The following is a 26,389-nucleotide window of genomic DNA, read 5'->3' as shown; positions in this document are numbered from 1 at the left end:
AATACAACTGGCATGCAATTTATACAATAATCAAATCAAACTTGCAATTTATTTATTGCAATCAAAGTACTCAATAAATACCAGTGATAAAATAATCAGTTTCATGTCCAAATCAATTAGAGAACGCTGTATAATAGTAGTCAGGCTATCTTCTTTTCAACTAACTCTGCAGCTACTGTTATGTATTAACAGCTGCAGACGTCGTGTCACATCTTAAGGTTTTATGCAATTTAACGTGGCTCACGAGGTACACATTGGTTAGAGATTACCGCTGATGATGACAGTGGGCGGGGTTAGATATGTCCGACCAAACAGACAGTTGCAGCAGGAGCGTGTTGCTGCTGATCACTAGGAGGAACCGAGTACACCTGCTTAGAAAAAATCCTTGCTGCGCCGCATGTGCTCATCCGGGTACTTGTGGCTATACCACATAACTGAAACTAGTCTCCTAGAAGCTGCCTTTAATCGCAATTTTTAGAGGACATTTTCGGGTGTTGCGCTTCAGGAAGGAATTTGTTAGAAACTATTTCGACAACACACCGACATCAACGTTTGAGCGTTTAAAAATAACCGCAGACGGCGCGTAAGCAGAGGTAAGAAAGCACATTATGGAAACGTGACACGGAACACGTTGCATAACGCTTGATTCTGTCCAATCACATTGCTCTGTTCAGCTCCGTGTTTTCCTGTGGGTGGAGATGTTGATAAAGAGGACATCTTCCATGGCGACTTTAACTGGTGTTATAGTTTACAGTATTTAATGTATTAGTGAGGTCGAAATAGTTAGTTTTGTGCCAGCTAACCCTATTTGTGGCAACAAACGGTACGTATTTGGGTGTTTGTACGTTTTGCTAACTAAAAGGTTGTCTTACAGGGCCTTCGCGCTAGCGCTGTGCGTTAGCTCACCAAAACAATACATTTGAAACATCGCTGTATGCTGTTATCACTTTATCTTCGAACTAAACCACGTTAAATTGCTTCCTTTCAGTGTTGGTGCTGATCGAGAGAAGAGTTGTGCGCTTTTTCTGCGGCCGCGGTGGTTACCAGCTTTCCACACATGCATGCACTGCTGGTCAGCAGACCCAACGCTGTGGATAAATTCATGGAGCTCGGTTGAGGTCCGACAAACCTTTTAGAGAGACACCAAGAACACAGACCAGCTTTAAAACTGCTACGGCCTCGGATGTGTATTTGTGACTTTATTTTTGCCACAGAACAACGTTAGAGGGCGCCGTTTGTTGTTTGTGGGAGCCCGGACTACCCTTTTCACCCCACTAGTGATAAAGAAGGAAGGCGACATGGTGGTCAACACCATCCACTGGTTCAGGAAGGGACTACGGCTGCATGACAACCCGTCTCTGAGGGACTCTGTCCGTGGAGCGGACACTCTTCGTTGTATCTACATCCTGGACCCCTGGTTCGCTGGGTCCTCCAATGTGGGCATCAACAGGTGGAGGTAAGACGTGGGACATGCTGCAGACACTGACTGTGTATTCCTAAACATAACTGGTCACTACACTTAGGAGCCTGTTACAGAAGTCATATTATGTAGTTTAAGAACTATGGAGAACTGTATCTTTACACAATATGGTATGTTTTTACTTGTCAAAGAATGCACAGTGCTTAGTTCATACTTGTTGCCTGCTTGTACTTGCTTAGTATCATGACCTGTGGTGTTTGAGCATAGTTTAAATCAACATGTAACTGATCCTAGAGAATTTGGGGTGTACAGTCAAATGGCTGAGACAGATTATTGTTTTGGATATAGGCTTTATCTGGACTAACTGGTCACTTGATTACATACACCTGTTCAACTGCTTGTTAACTTAAACATCTAATCAGCCAATCACATGGCAACAACTCAGTGCATTTAGGAATGTATACATGGTCAAGATGACCTGATGATGAAGTTCAAATCAGTTATCAGAATGGGGAAGAAACATGATTTGAGTGACTTTGAATGCGGCATAGGTGTTAGTACCAGGTGGACTGGTGTGAGTATTTCAGAAACTGCTGATCTACTCGGATTTTCCAGCACTACCATCTGTAGAGACTGTCCAATAAAGAGAAAATATCCAGTGAGTGGCAGTTCTATTGGTGAAAATGCCTTGTTGAGGTCAGAGGAAAATGGTGAGTTCACTGTATTCAGATGGCTTACGCAGTCACAAGATCTCCATCTAATAGTGTACCTTTAGAATATGTTGGAATGAGAGATTAGATGTGCAGCTGCCAAATCTGCAGCAACTGTGATCCTATCATGTCAATTTGGATCAAAATCTCCTGAGGAATGCTTCCAGCATCTTGTTGAATATATGCCATGAAAAATTAAGCCATTTCTGAAGGCAAAAGGGGGTCCAATCCAGTACTAGCAAGGTGTAACCAATGAACTGGCTGGTGATTGTAACTGGGCTGTCATGTGGAAATTCCCATAGTACAACAGACTGCAGGATTAGTTGCAGAAAGTTGTTTTTTTTTTTTTTTTTGTTGTTGTTGTTTGTTTTTTTTAATAGAAAATCAAATAGTAAAGAGGAGAGAAGCAGTGCAAAGTAACGCTTTCTAATGGGCTCTCTAACATTCTAATTTACTTTAATATTCCTTCTGAACCACTTATCCAATTCAGGTTGTAGGATTATGAAATTAAGGTATTTTGAAAACATTTCCATAGACTATCAGAATTCATGCATTGCACATGGAAGTGGTCATTTCAGGCAAATGGATCTGTGCTAAAATATGTGTATTTATGCTTTACCTAGTGCTACTTTACAGATGTAGTGTATCCCAGGAAATTTTAGCCTGTCACAGGCCTACTGTTGTCCAGTGTGACATATCAGTTACTTTCTCAAGAAGGCCAGAAAACAGCAAAAATAAAATATATTATCACCTTGAGTTTTTCCAGTGATGAAGGACCTGGGCCAGTTTCAGCTAGTTGGTGATATTTGTCCCAGAATCTGTTTTTCCATCCTTTTTTTTTTTTTTAAATGGTCAGTTTATCTAGAACCATTACTTTGTTGTTGTTTTTCATTAACGTAATGATAATGGTAAAAACAGTGCAGATACACAGTACAATAAATACAAAAAATGCACGCTACAATAAATACAGAAAAATTTCTATTCTAAAAAGTAATAAAGGAAGAAGACGGGACATATCACCGCAGTGATATACATTTAGCAGCATATATTCTAACAGCAAGGTCAAGTGTGGAAACGGTGCAAATTACAATATTGTGCAAGGATGCAGTAGTACAGTCACAGTAGTGCAATAACAGCATTAAGTTGTGTGACCAAGTCAATTTTGTATGTGTGTTATAGTCCAATATCATAGTCTGTCATATGTGTGTGCACTTGTGTGTCTGAGTCCATCAGTTCCTGTTGGAGTTCAGGAGCCTGATTTATGGAATGAAGCTGTTGCACAGTCTGGTTGTGTTTGTGCGATGGCTGCGGTACCTCCTCCCAGATGGCAGGAGAGTGAAAAGTCCATGTGATGGATGAGATGGGTCATCCACAATGCTGAGAGCTTTGCGAATGCAGCAGTTGATAAAAATGTTCGTGAGAGATGGAAGAGAGACTCGGCTGTCCTCACTACATGCTGGAGGGTTTTGCAATCCGTTGCAGTGCAATTCCCAAACCAGACAGTGATGCAGCTGCTCAGGATGGTGAGATTTTCTGCTAGGTGAACACCAAGGAATTTGGTTCTCTTGACAGTCTCCACTCAGGAGCCTTCGGTTGAACCCAACCTTTTGACAATACTGTTTCAGTTTGCTACTCAGTGACTCTTAAAAGAAGCTGCAGATGACGAAGTTAATGAATGTAAAACATGCAACAGGTTGTATATGTTTATAAGAATTTTTTTAAACTATATTTACTGCAAATGTTTATATGGTTCATTGCGTTACTGGCATGTTTCACCAATGTACAACTCTTTCTCTTTGAATTCAGCTGACTGTAGTTGGTAATAATTTTTTTTTTTAAATCAGTCTCTATGGGAGAGAAACGCGTTTCACCATTTGTGTCCCAAGAAGACACACAGTTTGCAGGCAGTAAGCTTATTTTTCCTGCTTACTGACTCTTCTGTTCAACCCTGAATCAAGGGCTGCAAATCTGGGTCAGTATGTTATGGTCATTACATCATCTGTCCTCACTGCTTTGACCTACATTAAACACACTCCCACCACACCCCCTTAGTCAGCTACACCATCTCATTTGTTTTATGTGCACACTATTTTTAGCTCATCGCATATATCCATGTAGCCACATTTGTCCACAATGCTGTGAGTGAGTATAACTGCTCAGTTTCACCACACACTGGCATCACTTGTTTGAGTTATTATGGAAGTGCTCTTGGTCTTCTCTCCATTTTCATGCCTGAACATTGCAAACTGGCATTACTACTCTGGTCAGTGGTTTGCTCTTTGTAACTGCTGAGCATTAATGGAAAAATAATCTAATATTTATTTTATGTAAATGTTGAAGAAAACCCAGATTCTAACCTCAGATGCATGTTGCACAGAGCACTGACCCATTGAAGCCAAAATGGACACAAAGATGGGAAGGCTGGTTGCAAGAAAAAGGTGATAATTGTGAACTGAGACTGCATTGAATAATTAAGAATTGGAGCTGGAGAGGTGGGCTAAGGTAGAGAAGCAAGCCGGGGTTAGTGGAGCAGGGGTTTATGGGGGAAGCTAACCAGACAGCACAATCCAGATAGTAGGGAGTTAAGCTAATCTGGGTAAGCAGTGTTGGAGTGTTTAAGCTAAATCTAGTAAAAGAAAACTACGGCGAGCAGGCAGACCTGCAAGGTCAATGAAAGAGAGTATCATTTCTAAGACTGCAGACAGCAAAAACAAGCAGGTGAGGGAGACTGTCGGTTAATGGAGTCTGTGATGTGTCAGAGCTGAGTATTTGAAGAGTCTTAAAAACTGAATAATGTGCAGCTGGTGAGGTTCTTCTCCAGTTCAAACACATCCATCTCCACTGTTAAAATACAGCAGAGGCACACCCTGCAGCACAGAGGAGGGGAAGCCACTCTGGGAGTGATTTTATAGGTCAACCTGACCCAAAAAGGAAGGTCAAGGAAGTGTCATAAGGGATTGCAGAGTATAACAAGAGTGTAACATTAGGAAATTAAAAAAAAAAAAAAAATTGTAATCTGCAAGAATCCTCTACTTAATTTACAATAATTAGAAGGTGTTGAGCTTAAAGGATTAAAATGTCATGTAATAAATGAGGCTATTGAAGCATATTTGTCAGGTTATCGGTAGTATACAGAGGTTTTTGTTTACTCTGAATCTGCTTATCAAGTCCAAATCCCTTCTAAATTCTTTAAGTGAAGGAGTAGTTCTTATATAGCACTTGAAAGCCAAGTAATAAAACAATCAGTAGTTTAGGTTGGGATTTTGGTATCAGTTACCAGACGAATGTGATTTGGATACTGATGGAGACCACAGTAAAAGACCATCAGAACTAAACAATGTACATTTGGTTTGTAGAGCTTTCATGTCATGGTTTATTCCTGCTTTGGGGCATTCATTGACTGTTGACTGTTTCTTATTACTGAGGGAAAACAGCATTTACAGGACTTCTTCAGTGCGGTGCTGTAAGAATAAAAGAGAAAATAGAATTAATTTAAGTTAAGTTAAATGAATTGCTATGGGATTCTTTTTTTTTTCTAACTATATTTTTGTATGTACTATGCATTTCAACTTACCTTGATGTAGCAGGAGTGGCATTGAGTTTACATCACTGCCTTGCTACATCCTACATATCTCATTGGTTAGACTGGTTCAGCCTAGTCTTTGGTAAGATGCCTTATGGGCAATTTGGTTGCAACTTTATGGCCAGACTGAACATGTGGCAACAGCTCCCAGCACAACCCAGTTCCTTAGTTGACAAAATAATATTTACATAATAAATGTAAGCCCTATTGATGGAATAAGAATTCACAATACAGAGCACAACTAGGCATTCATCCTGTTAAATTATCTGAAAGCTCTTATTTATGGGTACATGCTAGTTTTTTGTTCTTTTTAAATTTATTTTAGAAATTTGCCAATAATGTTAATATCAATTTCACCAGGAGAGGGCTGCAATGAAGCAATGAAAACTGCAGTATTGTATTTTGTCCATATCTCATGATACAAAGTGATTGTCTAAATTTCTTTTTTTTTTTTTTTTTTTTTTTTTTAAATCGTGGTGCTATTGTACTTCTGTGGTGTTTGATTTTATTTATATTTTTTGTTGTTTGTTTTCTACAAATGCAAAGCTTTTCCAATGCAACATTATGATACCTTTTTATTTTATTTTTTTTTACTTGTGTTTTATGGTGCCATTTTTTTTCAAACATTTAATCTACTAACAAAATTTCTACACTGAATTGTATTAACTGTAGTCAATCAGATCCGTTACTTTTTCCATTCCTTACCTGTTATCAGTGGTCTCATTTCACTTTGCATGGTTGTGGTGACAGTTTTACTTTATCAGTCAGTTGTAACTAATTATTTGATCCTTCTGTTCGTTTTTTTTCCACAGGTTTTTGCTCCATTGTTTAGAAGACTTGGATGCCAGCCTACGCAAACTCAACTCCCGCTTGTTTGTCATCAGAGGCCAGCCTACAGATGTCTTCCCTCGTCTATTTAAGGTATAAATTTTAGAGTAGAGTTCAAGATGCAGTCCTGTGCTTTACTTTTGCTTAAAATAAATCTTATATAATAAAAAGAAATGAAGCACAGTGTAAAATTTTGACACTCTGTTGAAATTTCACAAGGGATATCCAAATTTGGAAAACAGATGTATAGACTGGCAAATCAATATATTTATTAGAAAAACCATGTTTGTAGTTGTATATGAAATTAAGTATATATGATTTTGGGTTAATCACCCAGTTTGTCAATAAAATTAAATGGTACGAGATTACTAAACTGCTCAATAAAAATAAAAAATGACTAGTTTTGCATTTGGCTAGGGTCAACATCATTACTCGTAGCATGAGGCAATACCTGGACCGGTTGCACAGGTGGTCCTGCTCTTGCAGGATGGCACAAAACGTGCCATTGCCAGAGGGTTTGCTGTGTCTCGTAGCACAGGAGCATGGAGGAGATTCCATGAGACAGGCACTTACTCTAGGAGAGCTGGACAGGGCTGTAGAAGGTCCTTAACCCATCAACAGGACCAGTATCTGCCAGGATGAGCACTGGCACAGCCCTACAAAATGACCTCCATCAGGTCACTGGTGCAAATGTCTCTGAACAAATAATCAGAAACAGACTTCATGAGGCTTGGCATCCTTTTAGTGCAGTGGTTCTGAAACTAGATAATGACAGGTGGGGCACGATCGCCCTGGGAGAAAAGTCATTCGGAATAAATGTTGAACATCGGAAACATTAGCAGGTACAAGAGCACAGTGACTGGCGAAACTCTCCGTCTGCTGCTCTCGCTGGACCTCGCTTCGGCACTGAGGGGGGAACCCCCCCCACCCAATTAGTTTTCAGGGTAACCAGTCCCTATTAGTATAGATATCCAGTATATTTTCCCTATTGAGTTCTCAAAAAATAAAACATATTAGCAGTGTACTTTTGTCTATTTTGTCTAGGAATGGCAGATCACCCATTTATCTTATGAATATGACTCTGAGCCTTTTGGCAAGGAACGTGACGCTGCCATCCAAAAACTAGCCAATGAGGCTGGGGTGGAGGTCATGGTGCGGATATCACACACCCTCTACGATCTGGACAAGTGAGTACTAAGACAAATGTCCAATATTGAACCTGTTTGAAACAAGGCAGATTGTGACCACCTACTCTGTATATGTAGGGATTGCCTTTCAATATACTTTTCTCTTTCATAGGATTATAGAACTCAATGGCGGTCAGCCTCCACTCACCTACAAACGCTTCCAGGCTTTAATAAATAGAATGGATTCTGTGGAGATGCCAGCGGAGACAATCACATCTGAGGTCCTTAAGAACTGTGTCACACCCATCAGTGAAGACCATGATGAAAAGTTTGGGGTGCCCTCCCTTGAAGAGCTTGGTAAGGTCCCACCCCTCGAAAAAATGTGTGTGTGTGTGTGTGTGTGTGTGTGTGTGTGGTCTGTGTGCATGTACACATTAATACATTGTGTTGCATTTATATAAATGCAATCTAGCATACATCGGTGTTAGAGTTGGGGGGCAAAGAGCAGTTTTTAAATCTAATTTGGTACTCCTTTCAGGTTTTGAGACAGAGGGACTAACCACAACAGTATGGCCCGGAGGAGAAACAGAAGCCCTCATGAGGCTAGAGCGGCATCTCGAGAGAAAGGTAAAATAAATCTCACCAAGGCTTTATATCTTTGAAAAAACTTTAATCACCACCCTACAAGTGTAGTGTACTGTTCAAGTAATAGCTAAAGTATGTACAGGTGAAAGTTAAATATGCACTCTAACTGGGTGATCAGCATTCATCCAATTGGGACTACGATGCAGACTGACATTTCAGTACGGGTCTTAACAGAGTACACTATATGCATGGGGCATTTTACATTAAAAGTCTCGAGTTAATTCCATTTGCAAACCAACTGAATTTCTTTAATGACCCTCAGTAGTAACTTTTTTTTTCAACACCTTTGAAGCTCAAGTATTGATTATTTCTGAGTATTAATGACTCAGAAATTATTTGTTCTGTTTTTCAGATGAAGCTGACTAACCTTTTTTTTTTTTTTTTTTTTTTTTACAGGCCTGGGTGGCAAACTTTGAGCGTCCACGTATGAATGCCAACTCCCTGCTGGCCAGTCCCACAGGCCTCAGTCCCTACCTGCGCTTTGGATGTCTCTCGTGTCGGCTCTTCTACTTCAAACTTACTGATCTTTACAGAAAGGTGATTAGTTTTATCTTGTGTGTTGAGCTTTAGGTAAGCAATTAATCTCTGTCATGATTTGTTAGAAACTAAACCTTTTGATCCCCTTTTTACCTCTGCTGTTGACATAGCCTTGGCATTGGTGGTGTCTGTTCCACAAAAACTTTAACATTGGCCGTAACTAGAATGGTGTAACCTAAGATCTTCCAATTCACACCATTAGATGCATATACTGAAAATCTCAGTTCAAATTTCAGCGACCTTGACCTAAAGGTCAAGGTTAGAGGTAAAGTTTTCTGAAAATCTTGTGAATGTAATAACTCGATCTCACCTAGGATGTTCAAATTCACACCATAGAAATATAATGTTAAAGCTAGACCCATCAAATTTCACACACTTGCTCACTGACTTTAACCTGCTCAGCAGTGCGCTTGTTAAATTTTGTATATTTATTTTTTTATTATTAACTCAAACCAGCTGTCCATCATCCCATCAGGTCAAGAAGAATCGCACACCACCACTGTCCTTATATGGCCAGCTGTTGTGGAGAGAGTTCTTCTATACAACTGCCACTAACAACCCCTGCTTTGACAAGATGGAGGGAAACCCTATTTGTGTCCAGATACCCTGGGACCGAAACCCAGAGGCACTGGCCAAGTGGGCAGAGGGACGGACAGGCTTTCCTTGGATAGATGCTATTATGACCCAGCTGAGGCAGGAGGGGTGGATCCATCATTTGGCAAGGCATGGTGTTGCTTGTTTCCTCACCAGGGGAGACCTCTGGATCAGCTGGGAGGAAGGCATGAAGGTAAGAACAGTGAAAAGGGAACAAATGCCTAAATCAGTCTAGATTTTCTGAAGCCTGGAAAGAAAGGAAAAAAAAAAAGGAACTCTGAGAATGTGCAGGAGTCAGGCTTATTCTCAATCTTCTTGAATAACAATATGCTTAAAGGGTATTATAGATTTTATGTCCGATGAAGCCAAAATCATGTTTCCTGCCCCAGTTTTTAAGTGCATATGACTGACTGGTAATTATTTATTGAAAGTGCATTGAAAGAAGAATCTAAGTAGGTGCCTAGCTGCTGTCTTCTTGCTTTCCTTTGTATTTGACTGTCTTCTGTACGTGTTTTTTTTTTTTTTTTTTTTTTCAAAACAGGTTTTTGAAGAGTTGCTTTTGGATGCAGACTGGAGTGTAAATGCTGGCAGCTGGATGTGGCTTTCTTGCAGTTCATTCTTCCAGCAGTTTTTTCATTGCTACTGCCCCGTGGGATTTGGACGACGCACAGACCCAAATGGTGACTACATACGGTCAGTCAGAACTTTTATTGCATCACATGAAAGCAGCCTGGGTATTTATGTAAGCCCTACAGTCATTCCAAGTGGCAATTTACAAACTCATGGTTAACTTGTGTTTTTATTTTTGTAGTCTCACATGGTTGCACTGAACTGAATGAACACTGAACTCTGTTTAGTATTTTGTGCATTTGTGATAATGTGGTCTGTGTTGCACCACAGAAGTTCTCCTGAATGTGAAATGTGATAGTCATGTGGTGTAATTGGTACTGATGAAAATTTGTCATGGGACAAAAACTATGAACTTTAGGCCTCAGTATTAACTGCATGTATACCAGCTAATCAAACGTGACGTGCAGTACCTAATGTGACCAGGCTGTCACATTAATTATATTACATCCAGGGTTCGTACGGGTGCTGGAAATCCTTGAAGATGCTTGGATTTTAGTATTGTCCTCTCAAGGTTTTGAAAGTGCTTGAATTTCGTACATAATCTGTGCAAATAATGTCATTTTGCAAGCACAAGTATTCATTCCTCCTGAGTAAATTAACAACTCGCGTGCATAGAGCTCAGCACAAAGAAACGTGGTGCACACGAGTGTCTGCTGTGCGCACGCTGCTGCAGGTTCACGCTCTCGCCTTCCCCTCCAATTAAGAGGGTTAAGCAAAATGTCAAAAGTAACTTAAAGGGCCAAATTGTGTGTTGTATTTGACATCAGTGTATTTGTATGAAAATGTATTGCAGTGTTAATGTGTTGTAAAATCTTAAATGGACTTTGAAAGTGCTTTAGAAGTGCTAGAATTTGATCCTGGAAAAGGTGTATGTACCCTGTACATCATGTTCAACTCATTTTGACTCTGCTTTCAGGCGTTATTTGCCCATACTGAGGGGTTTTCCAGCCAAATATATCTATGACCCTTGGAATGCCCCAGAGGAAGTGCAGAAGGCAGCCAAGTGCATCGTCGGAGTCCATTACCCCAATCCTATGGTGAACCATGCTGAGGCCAGTCGCATCAACATTGAGAGAATGAAGCAAATTTATCAGCAGCTTTCCTGTTACAGAGGACTGGGTAAGTACACAAGCCACATGCTAATTCAATATTTGTGTTAAGTCTGGGTTTATACGGGTACTGGAAATGCTTGGATTTTAATATTGTCCTTTCAAGGTTTGAAAAGTGCTTGAATGTTGGATATAGTGCTTGAAATTTTAAATGCTTTTTTTTTTTTTTTTTCTTTTTTTTTTTTTTAAATTAAAAAAAAAAAAAACAGTTCGCTTATGAGATAGATAAAGAAAATGAGTCAGTCTAAAATGAAATTTTTTTCTGCCTGGCCTGCATGTGACCTGTCAGTCTTGTTTGTGACCCCGCCCCTCCCCTGAAGACAGAGTGACGCCCTTTTAATGAGTGTTTGCTGGAAAACTGCAAATTCCAATTATGGATAAGACGCGTGTGGAGGAAAAAAACATAATCGCACAAATGTCATTCTGCAAGCGCAGGTATTCATTGCTCTCGAGTAAATTCAACAACTCGAGTGCATAGCACTCAGCAGCTGCGCACACAAAGAAACATGGCACACACGAGTATCTGCTTTGCGCGTGCTGCTCCAGGTTCACACTGTCGAGAGGAAACTTTACACAACTGGAGATGAATTATACGCTCATGAAGAAACAGACTTTTCACCATTTGGACGGAGCCTAATGTCACTTTGATCCAAAGTTCAGGTTACTGCATTAGACCGACTTACACCGTGGCAGCAACATAGGTTTATGCCAAGTGCCAAGTTTATCAGTAGTTATTGTTTTCTATCAAGTGACTTATGGCATAATACTATCTTTTTAATGTGATTTTAAAAAATGTGAAATAATTTTGAGTATGTATGTATTTGTAGAAAAATATCAGTGTTAACATGCTGGAAAATCTTAAAAATGAACCTTGAAAGTGCTTAAAAGGTGCTTGTATTTTATCCTGGAAAAGGTGTATGAGCCCTGTAAAAGTGTACTTATTTATTCAGTTAAAATTTTGTCGTTCACGTTCTATTTTTAGTTCCTACAACTGACCATATTTTCTGACAAATGCATTGATCAGTTATAGTTTATTCTAATGCAATATGATAATTGACAGATGGTGTCCCCATAATAGTTATGCTGATGCATTAAATAACATTACCAAGTGCACAAGTATAGAACGTGTTTGACATGTGGAAACACTTTGAACCCAGAAAATAAATAAATATATTTACTTTTAAGGAAATGGCATCGTATTTTGCGTATATTCATTTTCTTAAGTGTACTTTAAGAAGTTTGTAGTACAGTAAAAATCAGGTATTACACAAACATTACGTAGGAGTAGGTAATGGATAATAGGTATTGATTTGTAAATAACTGGACATGCATAACTTCAGCTTATTATATAACATAACAATAATTATACTACAGTGTATTTCTAACTAACTAGGCAGCTCATGGGCAGCATAGTGGCATGGTGCCACCATGCTGCCCTGGGTCCTGGGTTTGAATCCACCTTGGCCTTTCTCTGTGCAGTTTGCATGCTCCCCCTGTGTCTGTGTGGGTTTCCTCCCATGGCCCAAAGACATGCATGTAGTAGGGTTAGGTTAATTGGTGATTCTAAATTGCCCATATGTGAGTGTGACTGGTTGTCTGTATTAGCTGGCAACCTGTCCAGGGCGTACTCTGCCTCTTGCCCCTGTGACAGCTGGGATAAGGAGAAGAAAATAAACAGGCATTCTTTCTCTTGACAGTACTTTAAAAATTTCACACATTTTGGGGGCAGCTTGAAAGAACGGCAGATGTGAAATGTAAACGTGAGATCAGAGGTCAAATGTGACACATTTGGATGCAAGCTGATATTTAGAATCCCCTTATACCAGTATCATTTCCTAAATGTTGCCAACACAAACAAAGGCAGTAGAATTTTAAGCCATTTTCTCAGTGAAAGTTTGACCTTATTTCACCTTGAAGAAGAGGTCAGAGGTCCAAAGTAATGTGATACTTGGAATCCCCATATATCATTCCCTGTATGCCTATATGTTAATACAAATAATGGCAGTAAGTAGTTTTAAATTGCTCTATATAGTGTTATCACTTTGACCTCTTCTTCAAGGTCAGACTGCTCTGAAGGTCAGAAATGTGGCACATTTATATCTTTATATGCTACTTTTCTATATGTTGACAATATACACCACAGTTGTAAGTTTTTTGTTTGTTTTGTTTTTTTTGTCAGTTTTTGATCTATAAATCATTAAGTTTACTTTGAAGACTTTAGCGCATGTAAACCAGATTTTAATGGATTGTTAACATGACCATACTCTGCACCCCAAACAGTTTTATCAGAACTCATTCAAAACTTTTCAAGTTATCATATTTACAAAGAGTAACAGATACATGTGCCAACACTACCAAAAACATAACCTCCTTGGCAGAGGAAATTAATGGATGTATGATTTTAAAAGGTTAATTTGACTTTTTCTTTGCTGCAAATAAGTCATACATTTTGAGCAAGAGCGCTGTTTCTTTATATATATATATATATATATATATATATATATATATATATATATATATATATATATATATATATATATATATATATACCTTTTTTTTTTTTTTTTTTTTTTTTTTTTTTTTTAAATCTCTTTAAAAAAATTTTGAATCAACAGTTATTTCTTTGTGGGTTAATTTGAAGTGCTTTGGTCGCCTTGCAGGCCTGCTGGCAACAGTCCCTGCCAGTTCCAGCTATGGTGCAAATGTCAGTAATCCCAAAGGAGTCAACACAGTGACCAGTGATGGTCCAGGAGGATCTTCTGAAGACCCCTCCACACAGGTGGAAACATCTCAAACAGGTACATAAGTTTTATATTGAGTATTTATAGTCACACCTACACATTGAAATTTTTGATTTATTGCAAGATGCTATTTACAAAGATTCAACATGCTCACGACTACAATAAATACTCGTGAGACTAGAGTGGTAGGAACTGTTATGAATTCCCTGACCTGCGGGATTTCTGTTAGCTGAGGACTAGAAACTGAATATTGGGCTTTATCACAGAGCACAATTGAACTACAGTTCTGTTCTCAAGAAGCTACTGAAAACCGATCAAGGGTGCTGAGCACCGAAAAATGAACATTCAGCAGTTTTATGTTACAGACTCGCAAATATAAGTTGTTGAATAGCAAATGAATCTGAAATTCTCTCCATGTATGTCATGTTTTAAAGCAGAAAGAGGACAGTCTGTGCAGAAGCGTCGTCTTGAAGAGACTCCATTTGAAAGAAGCTCTAAATCCTGGAAGCAGAGTAAATAGGGTGCTGAAGGCAGAACAAAGGTTCCTCAGTCAGTCTGTATCATCTGGGTAGCATCCTTCCCTGCAGTGTCCCCAGCACAAACAGTAATAACTGACACTACCAACCACTGCGGTGATTAAATCTGGGTACTGGAGCCATCTTCAGTCACTGACTTTTAGTCTTAAAACCTCCCAGTAGTACAGATATTCAGATTATCAGCACTTAGAACAGTGAGCTGTTAACATGACATGATCAGACACATTACACATTTTGAGAACAGAAGAATTATTAAAGGGCACATATCATGCTTTTAAATCCTTCCTTTTCATATGTAAATCATTCACTTGTGGTCTATATAAAGTAGAACTGCAATCCTTTGGTCTGAATTCCTCGTTATTGTAGCTCCACAGTTTGTTTTACACCTTTTCTGAGGTGCCGTCTTAGAGCGGCTCATTTTGGTGCGCCCCCTTCCAGGTCGCAGAGCGTTCCACTCCACCCCGTTCAGCCATTTTTGTAGTTTGATAGCAGCGATACGATTATCTACCGGCAGAGAAACAAGCACTTTGAAGAGGCTCTGATGTCGGGGCGCGATGTAAGGAATTTTGTGGGTTAATACACCCAACAACCAGATATTTTGACTTGTCTACTTGCAACTTTGGCATAACTGAACTTGAACAGAAGTCCATGACCTTGTTTAGCAGCTCCACAGAAAATACTGTGATGTAAGAGGAAAGAAAACGTAACATGGAATAGCGAAAACTGAACAGACTGAAAAATATGACCCAAAAAGAATATAAAGATACCTACACAGCACCGGGACAAAATGCATTTAAATTTCCTGCACTCCTACACAACAAAATGTATTTAAGGGCTAAAGTGGATTTTGCATGATATGTCTCCTTTAGCAAAAGGAAACCTGCAAAAGGGGTGAAGCAGCAAATATAGTTGATTATAAAGTCTTCACATCAGGGTGTTGTGAGGCTACCTGTTGTCTTCCACTGCAATATATAACAAATGTGTACAAATGATGAACCTACTAATCAGTAGGCTTTACCCCCTCCACACTGCACATAAGTGAGATTAGGACACAATCAGGCTGTAATGGGAATGTAAAACCCAATCTGGCATCTGTTCTCAATCAGTGACTGGTAGTCACCTGATCTGATGCTTAAGCTTCCACACTTCATGTTTAAAAAACAAAACAAAACTGGAGTGACAACTGTAGGAGATTTGTTGTGTACAGCTGACCCTATCACTCACTTTTAGCAAGCTGACTTAAGGTAAAATGACCTGGATAAACTGTATTTTTCTTAAAACAACCTCCTAGTATCAATATTATGTCCTGATTGTACATAATGGAAGAACCTTTCCTCATAAAGGTTTCACTTTAAAAGATTAGGAGCAAGTTGATAAAGCAGGCTGTACAAAAGCCTCCATACGTTTTGTAAATATTTCTTTTTAATTTCCAACTTTGTATATTTGGTCACAGGATCTCAAAACTCCTTTGTAAATAAAGTTACCAAAAAAATGTTCTCCAAAAATGTATGCTTTTTTTTTTTTTTTTTTCTTTCCCCTTGTCTCCCATGTGATCATAAATCTGTTATTTTTGTATCAATTACCAAATTCAAAATGTATTGAAATAAAGGATGAAATATTATTGAGTTCTCCTTTCTTATGTGCTGTAATGCCTAAGGTGTTTGTTCCTGTCATTCATTTCATGAGACTGTTAATTTCTGGTGGCAGTGTTCAAAATTCCACCCCAACCTGAAGTTGATTAGTTCTTAGAATGTTTTACAGCAGACTTTTTGACTTGGCATTTTAACCATAATGGTTATTTTCCACAAAGTGTCCCAGTGAGCCAACCTGCACAACTGCAACACCACCCCCTAAGTGGAATAAAGTTGTTGATGCACACCTGCTTTTCCAGCTAAGAAAAAGTCCTGTTGTTGGTGCCAAGACGGATTTACCTAGGCACCAGTTACAGTTGAACGTCCTTGCAGCCGATCCAATCTACATGATATCTAACTTCAAATTTAGACCTATAAGTGAAATGAGTGAAAATCAGTCAATGTCCAGACAAAAAATTTGAAAGCCCTCAATAAAGCCTGGAGAACTGTTGCTCAAGACCACTTTGTTTTTTGTTTTTGTTTTTTTTGGTTTTAAGTGCAAGAAAGGCTGGCTGCTTGGAAGCAAAATATAAAAAGTGAGGTGATTCAAGACTTTTGCACAGTACTGTAAAATAGAACAATTTTATGGTCCGTCACAAAGCAACAGAAATTCATCTTTGACGTGGCTCTAAAGAGAAACAACGAATAATGTCCCCCAACAGCAGGCTATCAGGCATGAGAGTCCAAAGTCGCAGTCCAATACAAATACGTAGGGTCTATGTCCATAAGACAGGGGTCGGCATCCCGCGGCTCATTCAGGCTTAATCTGCGGCTCTGTGCGCTCGCGCAAGTAAATTATAAGTATCCAATTGAAGTGCATTTTATTTTTGTCAGTTCAGTTTTTGTTGTAGTTTTAAATTGGAACATTACTGTGATCTTGAAATATTAAAATAAAATCATTTTATTTATCTATTTATTTATTTTCGTTTCTCAATATATGCGTCACTCGCGGTAGCAGCTACCGGCTTCCGCAAGTATTTGCGGCTCTCACTGTTTTGTTTTCCGTGGAAACCGGGTTCAAATGGCTCTTTCCGGATTACAGGTTGCCGACCCCTGCCATAGGACATAAATCCTTGTCATTCATATTTGTGTCGTCCAGCTGTTTTCATGTATTTGCATAATTACGGATATGCTGTCATAGAACACATTTTTATACTCTGTAGTTTAATCAAAGTTCGCCTTTGTTTGCATACAAGTCCTTTTCCGTGTCTGCAGCTGGGTTGTCATTTTGGACTAAACTGTGCATTTTCTTTTCAGTGTTAACACGATGTGAGCAGCATTTTTTTTCTTCCTGTATCTCGCCCTTCATTTCCCTTTCCCCTTTTTTTGTGGACTGCTTTTACAAAAAGTAACCCTGGGCTTGCGTGTTTTAGGGGATTATCGTGTATTACTGAAAAGGGTACCTCGTGAGCCATGCTGCTGAAAAATGCGAGCAAGCCTATTGTGGATGCACTGACCGTGTCCAATAAGCAGCTTCGGCTCGGTGGGCGGTGATAAGAGTCCAAACCTCAATAAATTGTTCCCACGCACAGGCGCAAATCTCGATGCAGAGCGTGATCCCTTGCTCCTAATTGTGTGTTTGTCTGACTGAGTGCTACTGGAGATGGAAACGAGCTGGGACAGACTGCAAAAGAAACCCGTTCGCCTCATAGCAGCAGTCTGCAACGGCAACGGGATCGGGAAAGATGGAAAATTGCCCTGGGATTTACCGTAAGAGCCAAACCACAGTAATGAGGCTTTTATTTACACAATTAAAGGAATAAATTCAGATAACACCATTTAATACTAGTATCCTATATATTGGCGATAGCTACTTTGCGTTTTACCTCAGCTACAGTAGATAAGTTATATATATATAGAGAGAGAGAATAACTTTATTACTTAAAAGATTTCTTTTCCTCATTTGATCTTCTGCAAGTGGATTTATTATTTTGAGGAACTTTCTGATTTACACTTATGGACCCATGCAGAGTTTTCTCAATTGGTCCCTAAACTGAAGAACACAGTGGAAATGCAAAAGCCATAAAAAATTTCCAAAAATTCATTAAGAAAAGCAGTGCTTCAAACAGCAAGACTAGTTACAACGATAACAATCATAACCAGTCATTAAGTTGTTACAGTGAGAGCAGCAGTGCTAGAAGAGGGCAAGCAGGAATAATAAAAATGTGCCCTTTGAGCATCAGTCAGCCTACTGAGAATAATGAGCTTACTGCAAAATGCAACTGTTTTCTGTTTGACTTAACAATGGAAATGTGACTTTCACAGGGCTGAATTCCGGTACTTTGTGAACACTATCACGACCGTGTCAAGACCAGGTATTTCTCACATCCTGTCAGACATTTCTCATTCACAACTGTGAAATGCTGCTGCTTCCAAACCCATGTCTGCCTTTATGGACCGAAATGATGATGAAGGTCTATACTTGCACGTATACAGGTTTTAAAATCAATGAACATACTGTATATTGTGATATCGCTCGGTCCTACTGTCAAGCTGACCTGGAATGCTTGTGTCATAAATAATTACTTGCATAATATTAGATCATGGAAGAGGCTCATTATGCAAGTAATTATTTATGACACAAGCATTCCAGTCAGCTTGACAGTAGGACCGGGCGATATCACAATATACAGGTATAAGTGTAGTTTGGGAACTTCTGGAGGAGGCTTAATTTAATTAGAATACTTTGATAGTATGTTCCATCATTAAGGCACAAGAACTACAAAAGCTGAGATGTTAATGCTATTTTATTCTGTGTTACAGGAAGGATGAATTTGATGATCTGGGGTCGACTATGCTGGAACTCCTTCCCTGAATCAGATTTCCCACTTGCCAATATTCTGCATGTTGTGCTGAGTAAAACCCTGGAGTGAGTGTCTCACACACACACACACACACACACACACACACACACACACACCACACACACACACACACACACACACACACAGATCAAGCAACCTGGGTGTTCTTTCTGTTATTCTTTTTTGTAATCTTGTCTTTCAGCACAGTTCCAGATCACGCACACTTCTTGTGTAAAGACTTTGAGAGTGCCATCCGTCTGGCTGCAGAGCCCCCCTCGCTGACTTAATAGAGACCATCTGGATGCTGGCGGAGTGCAGGTTTACAAGGTAAACCAGCACGCCCACTGGAACACCTGTTGTTGACGTGTCACATGTCATAGTAGGAAAACCATATGCCATAAATCATAAACGGGACTCATTATCCTCATTTCCAGCTCTATATTTTTATTCTCGAGCTTTACTAGAGAGACTTTGCATGATTCAGAGTCCAATTAATTATTTACCTCATATTGGGCTTTGGTGCAATACCCCAGTTGATCCACTTCCTGAAACTGGCCATGTTTAACATGAACATGTATCACTGTAACTATCTTAACTATATATATATATATATATATATATATATATATATATATATGTATATATATATATGTATATATATTTATGTATATATATATATTTATATATATGACATAAAAAAAAAAAAAAAAAGGAAATACACTTTACTAACAGAAAGATCCTGGTCTAAATTGTCCTGACTTACTGTGAAATTTGAACAGTGCAGAGCCATTGTTAATTTTATTACTAATAGCCTTTTTTTTTAACTATAAAAGTTCAAAGTGTGCTTAGTGGCAGTAAGAGACTCTTCTGGCTGCTGTACAAATGTGCAGTTGTCTTTTAGCACCAAAGAACATTATTCACATACTCCACTCTAAAGGGGCAGTTATTTTCCTCTCGTTGCATAACAAAGTACCTTATTTCCCAAGTGACATGTTTATGCACATCATTCTTGTTTTTAAGTTTCAGCCCCTCATTAAAGTTAAATTATCTGTTGATCAGCTTTTCACACATTTCTTTCTAATGATTTTCCACAGTTGTGGTAGAAATTAGCTATGTTGTCCAGCTCATCAGAGGACATTTGCATTGAGTATCTCTCTGAGTGCTAACATCATATAGCTGGAAAAGGGAATAAGATTGTTTAACAACCTTAAATCTGCTTAGGGGAAAGCTGTATTTAAATACAGTCAATGTGACTAGAATCTCTGTTACTTCTTCTTTTTATCCAGGATGCATTAAACCACCCTTGGTGTGACTTGCTTTACCTGACAGACATCATGGCTGACTTTGACTGTGATGTTTTCTTCCCAGAATTTGACAAAAATCGATTTCAACTACAAGAAGGGTAAGTTTTCACCTGATCTGAAGTGCAGGGCATACTGATCCCAAAGGCTCAGGCTCCATGTGTAAATTTGCTTTGCTTGTTTGCTTTTTTTTTTTTTTTTTTTTTTTTTTAATTTTAAATGCACATCCAGACATCACATGACCCCAGTGAGGAAGTGATTTTTGCTTTGTGTAACAAAGTCAACATCAGCACCATCTGTCAGCCTGAGTCGTCATTGGGTTTAACAGTTTACCGACTTGTTACTTTAATAAAACTGAATTTGTATGGTAATTGGCCAAATGTTTAGATAGGGTAGATATCGTGGAGTTTCATAATCATAAAAGAAGGTTAACTGACCAAGGTAATGAGTATTTTATTGTTTTATGTATATATATATATATATATATATATATATATATACATATATATATATATATATATATATATATATATATATAATATAATTTATTTATTTATGTCAGATTTTTGTCCCCCATCCCATTTCAAGGAATTTGAAGATGTTTCTACTCTACTCTAATCTGCTTTTATGCATTTTGACTGTTTTGTTAAATTATTTTATGTTCAGCTGAACCTTTTTTCTCTTGTTTTCAAATAAGATTTCCTGGTGTGCCAGCGTGAATTTCAAGAGGAGATGGTATTAAGTACAATACCAAGTATTCAAGAGAGACACTGCTGACACCGTGTAGCTTACCAAAAGAAAAATGATAGTAAATAAATATTTTGTTTTATCTTTTAATTCAATAAATGTCAATGTCTTGTAAGAGACTTTTGATAATGTAGTCACTGAGTAATTCAATCAGTGTAAATATAACTTCATGGTCTTTGTAATCCATAGCAACTGAACCACTGTAAGTATAGACACTCCAGCAGTTCTGTAGTCCAGTTTGTTTACTCATGTATTTTACTTTTTTTATATATATATATACTATTCAGATCTGGCATGTCACTTCTCCTGTCACCCTGTCATTTGGCACTGTTCCCATCTCATCCTCCTACTCAGTCACTTTAATGCAGCACAGAAAATTGTGCTCGAGTCAGTCGTCAGCCTGCATCAGTGCCAGCCTCTGATACTCCGATATCACAGCAGGTCTCCTCCCTTCTCAGCCAACATGACAGGTGCCTGTTTAGAAAGTGATGTTTCAATAATTCCACCTGTCTGCTTTCATATTATGAGTCTTATTTAAAATGTTACTGCTTAAATCTATTGTGGTTAGAAATTGTGAATCTCGTATTTGTTGATGATGGCTCTTGCTGTGACGTTTTTGTTGACAGAACCATAACTAAGTGGTGAAGTATTAATAATTGGCAGTTAGTCTTAATAAAAGAATCCCACATTTATCTGGCTGTATGTGATCCCTTTAGCCAGTAGATGGAGGTATATCAATAAGGCAAGAGACAGAAAGTCTATGTGTATGCTTACATGCATGCTGATTACCAATATTTTACCTATTGTTTCTAGCCAATGAATTTCTGAAATGTGCTCTATAAATAAAACTGACTTAATCAGAGCACGAAAACACCACAATTAAAAGTCAATTATAAGTAAATTATACATAGATTTTAGCACAGAAAATCACCAGGGACTGTCTGTGGGTAGAGCTGGAGGGAATGAAGGCAGCATAAAGATTTAAATTGGAGGGTTACACACTACACGCTATCACTAATTTGCTTAAAGCTCTGTAATGATGAACTCATGTAGTCTTTATCCACCCAACCACCACCTCAGTAGATGTCTAATTAGACAGAGTAAATGAAATGAGCATACAGGGACAGGACACACTGTGGCTCATCTATTCAGTAGTCAAATTACAAGAGGAACAGTTACTGCTAAAATGCCCAAAACAATAAGGAAGGTAAACAGGCCTTTCTCCAAGCAAATATTTTTAACCAGAACAACAGGTTTTTGGCACACTGTGCATGTCTGGTTGACCTGCTGTAATAGGAATGCTAATAACTGAAGCTGGCTGAAGGTATTAATGTCCCAAATGGTCAAGGAAAAGGTCACGAAGCATTCATCCTTCATCCTTCAAGATGACAAATCATCTTTGCATCCCTGTTGAAACAAAATTCTTCTCCTATTCCTGTCGCACCAAACTGGATCTGGACAGTCCATCTCATGCACAATAACAAACTTTAACAAGGACCTATAAAGACCTGAGTTTTATTGACAGTTTTCACAACAGGTGTCACAAACAGTAAATGATAATAAAATATATATCAGACAGGGTGAATACTTTGTTTCTTTATAAATAACATTAAAAACGTGAATAATAACAGAAACCAAAGCAGCCAGTGGTGTAGCACAAAAATCCTGTTCACCTGCATCCATGCAGTGAACTCATTGTCATGTTCAAAAAAATCAGCTTGAGATGATTTGAGCTTTGTGGTATGGCACATTATCCTGCTGGAAGCAGCCATCATGTGGGATAGACACGGCCAGCAATAATATTCAGGTAGGCTGTGGCATTTAAACAGTTTGTACTAAGGAGTCCAAAGTGAACCAAGAAAAAAAAAAAATTCTGTGCATCATTACACCACCAGCAGCCTGAACTGTTGATACAAGGCAGGATGGAGTCATGTTTTCATGTTCTTTACATCAAATTCTGACCCAGCCATCTGAATGTTGCAGCAGAAATCAGGACTCATCAGACCGGGCAACATTTTAACAATCTTCTATTGCCCAATTTTGTTGAACCCATGCAAACTGTAGCCTCAGTTTCCTGTTCTTAGCTGACCGGAGTGGCACCTGATGTGGTCTTCTGCTGCAGCCCATCTTCAAGGTCTTCCATGTTGTGCGTTTAGAGATGGTCTTCTACATACCTTAGTTGTAACAAGTGGTTATTTGAGTTACCGTTGCCTTCCTATCAGCTCAAAGCAGTCTAGTAATTGCCCTCTGACCTCTGGCATTTTCACCCAGAGAACTGCCGCTCACTGGATATTGTCTGTTTTTCGGACCATTCTCTGCAACCCTAGAGATAGCTGTGTGGGAAAATCCCAGTACACCAGCAGCTTCTGAAATATTCAGTCCATCTGGCACTAACAAGTCATGTAAATCACCTGTCCTCCCTATTCTCATGCTAGGCTTGAACTTGATCAGATTGTCTTTATCATGTCTACATGCCTAAATGCAGTGAGTTGCTGCCATGTGATTGGGCTAGGCGTGTTAATGAGCAGTTGAACCGGTATACCTAATAAAGTGGCCAGTGTGTTTATAATAAGATATTTACTATAATGTACTATAATATATACATTGCAATTTGTAAAGTTTTATTGAGAACATTAAATAAGATCACAATTTTAGGTTTGTTTGAAATAAAGGTAAAAAGTCACTTTACTCTAAAAAGGAGAAAACACTGTATTAGCTTTTTTGCACGTTCGGCATATGTTACTAAACAGGGTTACTTTTTATTGCGCAAGTAAAACATGATTGGGTGAATTCTTGTTTCATAAGTTGTCCTAGTATGAACATTGAAAACACAAGATTAGAACCTACTATTGCTTTCAAAAATCAGATTTTTTTTGATGCTGCTTGAGGATTATTTGAAGGAGCAGTTAAAGTGCTAAAATGCAACAGTAAATGGTCATATTCAAAAAGCTTTCAGACGGGGTCTTCAGTGAAAAAGGCCTTGTTTATAGGCACAGCAGATTTTAACATGTCTTAAGTTTAACCACTGACAACTGTTGCTTCAACTGGTCAATCAAGGGATAGACTCAGTCATGAGTGAATAAATGATAGTGATATCCAACACACCGCAGCCCTCACCAGGTGAAATTTCACCAAGTGACAGACGAATCTTTGTTTCAAAGTTGTGAATCTCAGATGGAACGTTCAATATAGAAAGTTATTTACTTTTTGCTATTGAACATCCATCAATGTGACATTTATTTCCCTCCTGCAGCATGTAAAGTATATTTGTGTTGTGTCATCAGGGTGACAGAAAACAAACTTTCTAGTGTAGGTGGGGAGAGAAAAATCGAGATTAGAGCACACAGTATCTCCGGTTCATGATATGAATATAAATATACCAGAACAACTCACAGCATGGAGTCAAACACATTTTTAAAAGCTGAAAATGCATTAGTGATGTTAGCATGAACAAAACCCAAACATGAATTTTGAAATATTCTGATATTTGGTCCTTTTTTTTTCTAGTTTACATAAGACAGTGTGATTTTTTCTTTTCTTCGAGCCCTCGTGGAATATTTAAGTGGCAAAAAGCTCATTTTCCACCTCCTTTTTGCTGCTTTTGAAGAATAGACTTCTAAATGAAAATGCCAGGGCTTAACTCACACTGACTTCAAATGAGGACTATTTACTGCAGCAGTGGTCGTCCATGCTCCTGCGTCAGCTGGAAATCATATCTTCTAATTGCAGATGTCATCTGTTTCCGGTGAGATATGACCCATAAAAGCAGAATGTTAAGCATGGTGAGTTTCAACCACTGGTGTATTTGAAATGAAAAAGGACAATTTATACTCCTATTTATTAACCTCTCTGGCCTGCCTGTGTAATTCACGAGCCCAGCACAGGAGGACAAGGCTGTCCATAGGACACTGGGTAAGAAATCGAGATGACTTCCACTTATACACCTGAGGCCTCGTCTCATCTGCCTCGCCTGATATATCCTGATTAACTCCCTTGTATTTATTACTAGCATCGGTGAAAGACGAAGACGTAACCTTGCAACACGACGAACTAAAGCAAATGTCAGTGATGTCTGTGCAGAGTTACAAACCTTCAGTGCATCAGCTGCAGTGTACTCAAGGTAACGCTGTAGCCCCTCAGGGCTGCCATGTTGTGAATGGCTGGAAAATGAACTCTAGTCAAACATCCATCTGCTGAGCTCACATTCTTTACCAGATGCACTCACTTTTTGAATCATCTGCCCAGTGGCTACGACCATGTCTACGGGACCATGGTGAGTGATTCAGACAGCAGCAGATGGGAGGCTGTTAACGCACACCCCCACCCCTCTAGACACACAAGTCCTCCCTCTCTTTGTTGTGACCCCCATCATCTACATTATGAGAGTGTGGGGACCTTGAGGCATAAAGTCATGACTTCATTAGCTGTGATGCTCGCTCCCATTAAAAGCCACTCTTAAGCATGTTTCAAGGGCTTTTGCTGGCTTTGAAACATTAAGACACATTCAAAATGAGACATTTTATGGTGCCCTCTCTTGGTTTAGACAATGCCTAGTATGATTGTATATTGATTTTGTGGCTTACACTAAAATGGGCACTTATCCAAAAGCCTTTTTAGAACCACGTGACATACATAGACATGAAAACCTTTAATTAATAAAGTCAAACCTTATGGAAAATCGATTTAGCCTAAATGAAATGAAAGTCTCCTGCTTTCTGAATGCAGGAAAGGTTGAAAAGGTCCAGTCCAAATCAAAGGCACATCACTTTCATTCCTTTTTTTTTTATCTTGTGTGGGTGCATCTGAATTCATTTGAAATGATAATGAAGTGACATTTTAGAAGTGAAATAGCTTCTAATAAAGTGTCTCCATCTGTAGAGTAACAATAAAAATCTGAGGCGCAGTTAGATTTCATCCCTGAGGGGAACAGTTGTGGAGCCAAGAATATTGTGTGAAAATGAGACACTTGCACAGACAGTAAATAAAATGGTTTGAAAAGCCTTGTTTGTTCTCGGTGTTACATCTGATAGACCAATCAGCACGTTTGTCACCAAGCTGTCATGTCATGCAGGGTTTTATGTGAAGTTATTGTAAGGAGAATTTTTAAAAGTTTTTTTTCCGTCAAGGGGCCGTATCTTCTCTAGACACTGACACATTAAGATGCCACTGCATTTGTCTCACTTTCTGATATCACTCTGGGAACTCAGCACATATCCACCCTCATCTCTTCCAATGTGAATTTACACCTACATGAAAGTGCACTGCTTTTTCTTTATAACACCATCAGACTTGTAAAAACTGGATGTTGGGGTGCAATCACAGCTTTCTTTGGTCTGAGCTATAAGTGAAAATTTTACTTTTTTCGTTCTTTGTTTTGAACTTTTTTCAAAATTCACACAGCCTACATAGACTAAAAAAATATTCACAACACTTCACAGCATAGCTT

General features: G+C 38.7%; 2 protein-coding genes across 5 annotated transcripts; both read left to right on the top strand.

The window, feature by feature from the left end:
• Positions 1–422: 422 nt before the first annotated feature.
• On the top strand, positions 423–15,992 carry cry1b (cryptochrome circadian regulator 1b). Of its 4 annotated transcripts, none has more exons than XM_030730828.1 (12): positions 423–593; positions 989–1,456; positions 6,526–6,634; positions 7,586–7,728; positions 7,841–8,025; positions 8,207–8,295; positions 8,710–8,850; positions 9,326–9,637; positions 9,986–10,137; positions 10,991–11,193; positions 13,844–13,981; positions 14,359–15,992. In XM_030730828.1, the coding sequence occupies exons 2-12, from the start codon at positions 1,299–1,301 to the stop codon at positions 14,442–14,444; spliced, it is 1,716 nt and encodes a 571-aa protein (XP_030586688.1). In that variant the 5' UTR covers positions 423–593; positions 989–1,298; the 3' UTR covers positions 14,445–15,992. The 4 variants fall into 4 exon arrangements, with proteins under 4 accessions (XP_030586688.1, XP_030586689.1, XP_030586687.1 ...); XM_030730829.1 differs by lacking the exon at positions 423–593 and adding an exon at positions 681–823 and having other exon boundaries at positions 14,362–15,992; XM_030730827.1 differs by lacking the exon at positions 423–593 and adding an exon at positions 681–823.
• Positions 15,993–17,088: 1,096 nt separating this feature from the next.
• LOC115781935 (dihydrofolate reductase) lies at positions 17,089–21,635 on the top strand. Its single transcript, XM_075074377.1, is given in 9 exon segments — positions 17,089–17,801; positions 18,357–18,406; positions 18,855–18,960; positions 19,098–19,168; positions 19,171–19,197; positions 19,200–19,222; positions 20,182–20,297; positions 20,894–20,940; positions 20,943–21,635. Coding segments are annotated over 9 exon segments (588 nt in total). The 5' UTR covers positions 17,089–17,694; the 3' UTR covers positions 20,984–21,635.
• The last annotated feature ends 4,754 nt before the right edge of the window (positions 21,636–26,389 follow it).

This window comes from Archocentrus centrarchus, chromosome 6 (genome assembly GCF_007364275.1).
Source record: "Archocentrus centrarchus isolate MPI-CPG fArcCen1 chromosome 6, fArcCen1, whole genome shotgun sequence".
NCBI classification, from domain to species: Eukaryota; Metazoa; Chordata; class Actinopteri; order Cichliformes; family Cichlidae; genus Archocentrus; species Archocentrus centrarchus.
The sequence above is the reverse complement of the archived record's forward strand: the minus strand, read 5'-3'. Positions and strand labels throughout refer to the sequence as shown.